The sequence below is a fragment of the Sphaerodactylus townsendi genome, linkage group LG01, assembly GCF_021028975.2.
Source record: "Sphaerodactylus townsendi isolate TG3544 linkage group LG01, MPM_Stown_v2.3, whole genome shotgun sequence".
Taxonomy (NCBI): domain Eukaryota; kingdom Metazoa; phylum Chordata; class Lepidosauria; order Squamata; family Sphaerodactylidae; genus Sphaerodactylus; species Sphaerodactylus townsendi.
The window spans coordinates 133,957,279-133,965,769 of NC_059425.1; the positions used below are offsets into that span (position 1 = coordinate 133,957,279).

Consider the following 8,491-nt stretch of genomic DNA (forward strand, 5'->3'; position numbering starts at 1 on the left):
TAGGCTGTGTGTGCCTTATATATTGAGCTGTGTTACTTTTCGTAGAAGAGGATGAGAAATCCAATGATGATGAAGAATTAGATAAACAGATGGGAAACCTTGGAGATGCTGAAGCTGATAAACTGGATGAGAGGCTTTGGGGAGATGATGAGGAAGAGGAAAATGAGAGCAACAGTGAGGACAGCATAACAGAAACTGGACCAGGGATGGATGAGGTAAAAACAAAAAATGAGTGTGTGCTCTGAGAAGAAAGTGTTGAGCCAGTTTTAATTGTAATACATGAAATACAAGCCCCTTGATGCAAAAGAGAAGGGATGAATCCCAAACAAGTGAACTTTTGCTGTTGTTCTTGACTTATTTATCAAATTCCTGCCCTTAAGATAGTGAAACTTGTTACTAGCAACCATTTAACTGTGTGCATCTTAGATTCAAGTAATAACAAGGTGACTTGACACAATAACACCAACATCACTCTGCAGTCAAATGGCTTCATAGATATTTTTCTTCATCCATTTAGGAGGATTCAGATCTTGTTGCAAAAGATGACAACTTAGATGCTGGCAATAAAAATGATGAGAAACCACCCAAGAAAGAGGAAAAAGAGAAGGACGCCGATGATGAGGAAATTAAAGAGGACATCCATGAACAAGTGGATGAGGTAATAAGGGAGGCTTCACAGCAAGACTGCTGATAAAGGGAGCAGTGTCGCATAATGGCCATTTTCCTTGACTGATTCAAGCAAGTTAACTGCAGATGCAACTATGCCCATGTGACCTCAGATCTCTTCTGGTTTTGCTTGCTGCAAACTTGCTTCATCCGTTTCATCCCATCTCTGCTGCTTTCACAGTGTTTGATTCATTTCTAATTCACAGCGTGAATATGATGAAAATGAGAGTGATCCTTATCATGGAAAGCAGGAGAAGCTGCCAGAAGCTGAAGCACTGGATCTCCCCGATGATCTGAACCTGGAGAATGGAGAGGGAGATGATGAGGACAAGGAAGAAGAAGGTACAGCTAATGCAGTGTTTTCTTTAGCAGCAGGTGCCATTAAACACAAAAGCAATACAACCCAGTACCTATCCAGTATCTGGTTGTAGTTGGGACCAGGCTGCAGAATAAACTGAAGGTCAAAGTAATGGTGATAGCGGACATTTTGTTTTTGGTCCAGGGAGCAGGACTGTTGTAATTAGAGTCCATTTTCTTCTGACCGATCATGCTTCCATTGAATGTGCTTTTATGTTTGTGTGTTTGTAGCCACTTGTATGCTTACAGCCAGGGGGCTTTCAGCCAAATTTAGGCTTGGAGAGCTTAATTTTCACCACAGTGGTGCAAATAAGGCTGCCTATGATAACTGCTGTGAAGCGTCTGTTAATGCTGATTCTGAGATGTGATATGATAGTGATGATGCACAACCAACAATGCTGTTGTCTTCAAAGCTAAATTCTCGAGGTCTTGGTTATGAACTAAAAAGCCTTAAGCAGTCTAGGCCCAGATACCCTGAGGGTATCTTGAATCCTATTTTTGTCCCATTACAGTCTTTAAGCTGAGAAAATGCCATCTTTAAGTTTGGCCATTCACATGTGAGGTTATAGCTGCAAGGTCCCACAGGGAAGTATTACAGCCTCATGAGGAAGCCACCAAAAAAAGTTTCCAGATGGCCTATAATAATGTGTATTGGCCCAGTCACATGTAGAGCGTTATTATAAGATACCCTTGGTAGTACCTGGTGTTGGTGCAGACCTTAAACCTTATTGGGTTAATGCAGTTAGGAAAAGGCTTAGCCCACTCACCATGTGGCCTGTGAACCCTCAAGACAAACTGTTCTGGTTCCATTTTAACCAAACTCCAAAAAACAAAACAAAAAAACAGATGGACACTTTTAATTACTCCCATCAGTGACATTGGTGAAGTTAGGATAATTTTCACAATACAAAGTAGCTAAATTTCATTCAGATACTGACAATTTATGTTATGGCAAGTGTCAGTCACATTTTAAAAATACAGCAGACCCAGTTATATTTCTTCCATGTTATCTTAGGAATTTTAGTAAATCCTTGTTCACTTTTCTAAAAACCATGCCTTTTGTTTAGGAGAAAATCCTTTTGAGACGGAAGATAAGATAATGGATGTAGATGAAAAGCAGATAAAGGAGGAGGAAACTGAAGATACAGGTGAACAAAGTAAAGATCCTGAGCAAACGGAAGAAGACTCCTCTGAAGAAAAAGCAGAAGAAAATGATAAAATGGAGGAAGAAACTAGTGAAAAGGAAAATTCAGATCATCCTAATGAAAATACAGGCAATGAAGATGATGCAACAGAGGACCAAAAGGAGGAGGAAGAACAGAAAGAAACAGACATTTCTGCTAGTGAATATGGCCTTCATCCTCAGGTTTCATTTTTTTCTCTTACTATATAGAAGAAATTGTATCTTTTTATGTGACATCTTTTATTACTAAGGGCCTTATGAAAAATGTGTATGTCCCTTTGTTTTTAATACAGAAGCTACCTGAGGGCTCAGTTCTGGTAGCTGAGAAGTGATGACGATTTCTTGATGTTTTGAACATAATTTTTAAACCAGCACTGTAGTCTTCTCTATTACACTCCTAATTGTTTTTATCGCTGCTGTTAAAGGTTTTAGCCATCTTATGTTGTATTATGTTTACATGTTGTACACCGCCCGGAGCCCCTCAGGGATAAGGCGGTATAAAAGTCTAAGAAATAAATAAAATAAATAAATAATCTTTTAGAATATTAATGCTGACTTTATGCTGTTTGTTCCAGGAAGAGAAAGATGTCGATAATCCTGACAGGGATGAACAGTTACCTGATGCAGTCGAGAGAATAGAACATGAGATGTACGGTCAGGCAGGAGAAGAGAACCTGCAGAGTGACACTGCTGTAGAATTGGCTGGAACTGCTTCTGAGAAAGACACAGTGAAAGAGGTGAAGTGAAAATATCCCACAGGGCCTTTAGATGTGTGAAAACATCTACCTTTATTATGGTCTTTGTAGGTGCTTCTCTCCGTGTAAATATAATGCTTATTCTGGACATATTCATCCATGTTGTTTGACAATGGCTAGATAATTTAAGCGGAGTCCAAATTATGCAAATGGAGATGAAGATTAGTTCATATGATTCCTAATGGGCATGGCCATGCACTGTTTTTGCTTCTGACTGCATTCTGCCCAAGGTACACTGCTTGTATAAACTGTTCATTATGAGCATTAATTACACTAGATTTTTTAAAATTAGTATTTTGTTGCAAGCTGCCTTGGGCATTTTCAGAACAAACAGGATATTAGTTCTTTAGAGAGATACATTATAAAACTGTGATGGCATACCGAAGTACCAGTTTTGCGGGCAAAAACAAATCCCATGACAATCCAGACTTTAATATTGTGTAGTCTGGGTTGGCAGAGTTTGTTTGAGAAGCTGGAGCGGGTGGGATATATTTTAACAGCAAAAGGCTAGCTTTAGGCTGTTGGGTTGTTTGAGAGTAGGAATGGTCATAGTCCTAAATAGTTGCTGGTCTATGTATGGTGTGCTGCAAGCAGTTGTTTGCAGTATGCACTTAACAGTGTCAGAGGAGTGCTCTGAAATACATGCGAGAAAACTGTCTTTCATGTCATTTCAATTTGGCACAATTTAATTTGAATGGAGGACTTTCAGAATTTTACTGATTGGAACATGAGTCTAGGAATCTCCCTGTGGTCCTTAGCATTTTGATCATTTGGTTTGTCAATTGGCCTTTTGTGTTTTCTACACAGCAGAGGAACTGCAGCACACGTTTATTGCCAGAACCTCAGTGTACAGCATATCTCTGTATCTGAAGTGACTGCAATAATTGGGTTTAAGCAGAGCTGCATTTTAACAGTAGACATCTTTGGGTTTTTCCAGGAGCATGGAAGTGGAGCAGCAGATGCAAATCAATCAGAGGGCCATGAATCTGAGTTAATGGCACAAGTGGCTTCTCGAAAACAAAGCAGGAAAAAGACACAGGTGGGTTTTTTATTTTGAAATTTTGCAAATAGAATTGTGCTGATCCACTAGCTGCAAAATAATTATTGTCCTCAATCCTGGGAGTCACAAATACAGGCAGGAGGCTTCACATACTCTGTTTTGCCTACTTTTCATGGCAGAGCAGGGATTTGAACTTTTCTTCCACTTAAAGGGGAAATGCCTCCTTTGCTCCATCTTAGGAAAGTTGTGAGTACAGCTTCTGTGTGGAAACTCCATATGCAGTCGATTGGGGGTGGGGGAGCAGAGCTGAGCTCCATTCACAGATGAGCCAAAATAGCTTTAAGCAGAAGTCAGCTGGGAAGCAGGAAAGGGGGATTGCTTAGAGGGGCTGATTGTGCTATTATTGTTACTTCAGCTGTTCTGCAAAGGGGAGGAGCAGAGCTGGTTGCTTAGGGGCAGCAGCAAACCGTATGCTGATAAAGTCTTGTAGTGGGCCACATGTGTCCCAAGGATTGTAATTTGGAGACCCCTGCCCTTGATGTACCAGTTACCTTGTTTAAAGGCAGTTTCCTGTGCTCACAGATGACTTGCACCCATTGTGATTTAATAATGAAGCTCAATACAATGCGTTCTCCTGGACTGAGTAGAGACTCAGGAGGCTTGTCTCATTATCGGTGCTGGTTTCTCCACGCCTACTACTCCTCAAGTTGCACCTAATCCAATCACACCTGCTATTGTCATTTTTCTGCTATTTCATCTTTGTGGGTTCACTGTGCAGGCATACATTGGGTCTGTGCAGGCCAGCCATGGTAGCATAGGAAGCTTTTAGATGCTCACAAGCTGACTAGAAATGTACTCACTGTCCCTCCTGCAGTGCTGAAGGTGGGAAATTTTCCTGCCTAACTAAGGTCCTATAATGAGAGGGGAAGGAGCGTGTTTTCTCTCAGTCCTTCTTTTGGTACCATGGAAGATTTCCATCCTTTGGGGGTGAGGGAAGGGGAGTGAGTGAATTTCTAGTCAGCTAGTGAGCATCTAAAAGCTTTCTATTCTACCATAGCTGCCCTGTGTGCATGTGCAGACCCAGTGTGTGCCTGCACAGGAACCCACTCGATGAACTACAGTTACAGGTGAATGTAACACTGTATTGACACTTACATGCTTTTGCCCTGGGGTGCCTGAATTCAATCTTCTCTGCTTAGGGTCTCATAATCTAGCTGTGTCTGAAGAATTGAGCTGTGACTCACAAAAGCTCATATCCTGCCAGAAATGTTGCTAGTCTTTTAAGATGCTGCTGGATCTTGCTCTTTTCTACCGGCGCTGGCGGAACTAACAATAGCATATCTAACATTCTGCTTGAACAGCCGGACATGCACTGTATTTTCCAAAATAAGTAGTTTCCACTGTCACTGGGCATAGAGGTTGACTTGTTTGGTTAATGATGGCGGACTATAGCTCCTAACACAGTGAGTCTGTTTTACTAAAACCCAGCAAAATTATGTGGCTGCATTTAATCCATTTTTCAGAGTTTCAAGAGAAAACCAGGACAAGCTGACAATGAGCGCTCAATGGGGGATCACAGCCAGCATGTTCATAAGAGATTAAGAATGGTGGAGTCGAGCAGTGAAGTGCGGAATCCAGACCAACCAGAACAAAATGTGGAGGAAGCTGATGCATTTGAGCACATGAAACAGGGCTCTGAATCCTATGACGCACAGACTTATGGTATGGCAGCATTTACAAAACATCAGGATTTATATCTTCTCCAGCTCTGTTCTTCCAATCACCTTCTTTTCATTCACTGCACAAAGCTTTAGAGCACTCAGAAAGGAGCAAGTGCTGTATTTCAAAGCCTAGCTTTGTATGATAATCCCCCCCCCTTCCAGGTTTCCTTGACTGGCACCCTCTCCTGTGATTTTGTCTTTGTTATTGCAGTTAAAGCAAAAGTGTTAAATTAGATACGTAATCCTTGATAATATCAGAGAAATTAAATCTTTGATATTTATTTATGCTCCTTTTTCATTTTGAAAGAATTTGTGTTTGTGTTGTAGGTATTGTTTACAAGATATTGTTTACAAGATATTTTGCATCCCACTCTGCAGTCGGTGGTCTCATAGCGTAGTGTACATTGGGGATAGTGTCAATGGTGTCCCTGCTCAGTGGTGTTCTTGTTGAAATGGCAGCCAGTTTGCTGATGATATCCTTCCTGTAGAGTGTTGGTAGTCCAATTACTGCTTTTCCATAAGATCTGGGCAATGAAGGCACCTTAGAGCCCTAGCTGTAATGGAAACATTTTATGGTCACTTTGGATTTTTGTCAAATGCATTCATTTTTACAAGGATATATCCTTGGTTCTTTATTAGTCATTCGCTTCTGTTATGAACATACACTTTATGAGTAGTAAAGTGCTCTTCATGATTTGACTGTTCTGTAGGAAATGGGGTCATCTATAAGAGTCTGTTGAGATGATAGTTTATAAAGAGTTGTTATAGGCTACGAACCTGAGCAGATAATCAAGAAGTCCTTAGTCTCAGTCTCATCTTCTGGCTATAGACCCGTTGATCATTCTACCTGGTTTACCTCTCTTATGTGCAATATGGAGTGATTCTGATCTATCTTCTCACAACAGCCTTTTGTGTGTGCTTTGAACACTATCTTGTCCTAACCATTCAATCATTTATGCAGACTGTATTGTTTTTATAAAGACTGTGGATACTTGATAAGCTTTTGTGCTATTTTCGCTTTGTGCTGATGTGGGAGATATTGCACAGTTTTAAGATTTTGATTGTTTTTAAAATGTTTTTACCAGATGTCGCTAATGAAGAGCAACAGAAATTGACTGGGCCTCACAGTGAAGACAACAAAGAACCAGTTTCAGAAGATGCAACAATGGAAACAGAAGCTGAAAATGCTGAGGATCTTCACACTGTAGAAGCAGAGAAGCTAAATCCAGAAGTAAAAATGTCTGGTGTTTCCAAATCTGGTAAATTGTCATTTTCCAATCCAAAGCAGTGTATCCTTCAGAAATGCATTCTTCATTGAATTCAGAAAAGTTCTGTTACTGTGTTTGAAATTTTAATCAATAAGATATGAGTGCTATATTAAACAAGACTTTATGCCTTGAATGAAGGATCTAAGGAGGCACAATTGGAAGCCGAAGATCTCAATTCTGAAGATGACAAAGAACATGGAACAGACAAACCACAGTCAGAAGTCAAGCCAGACAGAAACAAAGACTCCACTATACATACTGCCCATCAATTTTTAATCAATACCAGAATTAAGGTAAAATAACAGTTACCTTATTACACAAATAGGAATCATTCTACTCCATCTACTAAATGCATTATCGGGGGCGGGGGGGGGGAGAAAACCTGATATTGCTGAATTTCTGTTTCTGGATATATTTACAGTACAGGTTGGGTATGAGGCCAGTGACTGTTCTTACCACGATGAAAGCTGAAAGCAGAATTCAAAATTTGGTTTGATAATAGTATATCAACTTGCAAGTACTTTGTATAACAATACTTTCTATATGTAAGAAACGGGAGTCTGTTGAGAAAACATTTTGCTAAATAAGTAATGTTCCGTAAGAAATTAAAACTCAACATGTTCATTATTCGAAAATATTGTTTCATCTCTTCTGATATCAGGGTTCGTACGGCCTGTAGTTTCTCAGATAAATATATGGATACCACAAACCCCATCAAGTCTCCCTGCCAGCATCCATGCTGGCAGGGGTTGATGGGATTTGTAGTCCATGAACATCTGAGAGTTTGCCAGAGGTTGCAGACCCCTGCCTTTAGATTAAATATTTTCTCATAAGCACTTTAAAAACAGAAAACCAATAAATTGTAATTTTGGAGATACATTTTGTAGCGCTGAAGAGTTACTGCCGCATCACAGATAAAATCTCTTTCTATTCTTTTGTGCCTCCAATCTTAATGTTTTATATTTAAGCAACATTATTAAGAATCCTGAGGAGCTCTGACATAAGAACTAAGAGAAACAGCTGGAAATTTGGTCAGGCTGAAACATTGATGAGGTTGAGTAGAATTGTTTTATCAAGATTACACAGTTATGAGGATTGTTTTTTAATTGTTGTTAAAACATTTTTATGCCAACCTGGATTAGAGTTCATATAGGCAGCAAACATGAAAAAACATTTTGAATCTTGTAATGGAATGGGCGAAATTTTATTTATATACCAACCCTCCTCCTAAAGGCTCATGGCGGTGTACAACAAATGTAATAACAACATCAATCAGAATAATAACAATGACCATAGTATCATCAACAACATCCAATAAACATAATATCCTCAAATATCAACATATCTATAATCATGACATAATCCATAAAATTGAGATAATAACATCAGTAACATAACATTATAACAGTATAGCAGCATAATAAACAAATTAGTAACACCATTAAACATAATAATACTATAAACATCAAAGAACAAAAATAACAGTGGATAGTGATCTAGGACTTACAACTCCAAGGGGCCCTTCCTCGCGACGTGGGCCA

General features: G+C 39.5%; 1 protein-coding gene across 3 annotated transcripts in view; it reads left to right on the forward strand.

The window, feature by feature from the left end:
- MDN1 (midasin AAA ATPase 1) overlaps positions 1-7,981 on the forward strand; it is a 121,540-nt gene extending 113,559 nt beyond the window's left edge. For all 3 annotated transcript variants that reach the window (XM_048494388.1, XM_048494373.1, XM_048494380.1), the window contains exons 87-96: positions 46-215; positions 518-658; positions 873-1,008; positions 2,091-2,389; positions 2,782-2,943; positions 3,899-4,000; positions 5,485-5,683; positions 6,768-6,941; positions 7,089-7,243; positions 7,919-7,981. In XM_048494388.1, the coding sequence (XP_048350345.1) occupies positions 46-215; positions 518-658; positions 873-1,008; positions 2,091-2,389; positions 2,782-2,943; positions 3,899-4,000; positions 5,485-5,683; positions 6,768-6,941; positions 7,089-7,243; positions 7,919-7,930 (1,550 nt within the window). In that variant the 3' untranslated portion in view covers positions 7,931-7,981. The remainder of the gene's footprint in view (positions 1-45; positions 216-517; positions 659-872; positions 1,009-2,090; positions 2,390-2,781; positions 2,944-3,898; positions 4,001-5,484; positions 5,684-6,767; positions 6,942-7,088; positions 7,244-7,918) is intronic.
- The last annotated feature ends 510 nt before the right edge of the window (positions 7,982-8,491 follow it).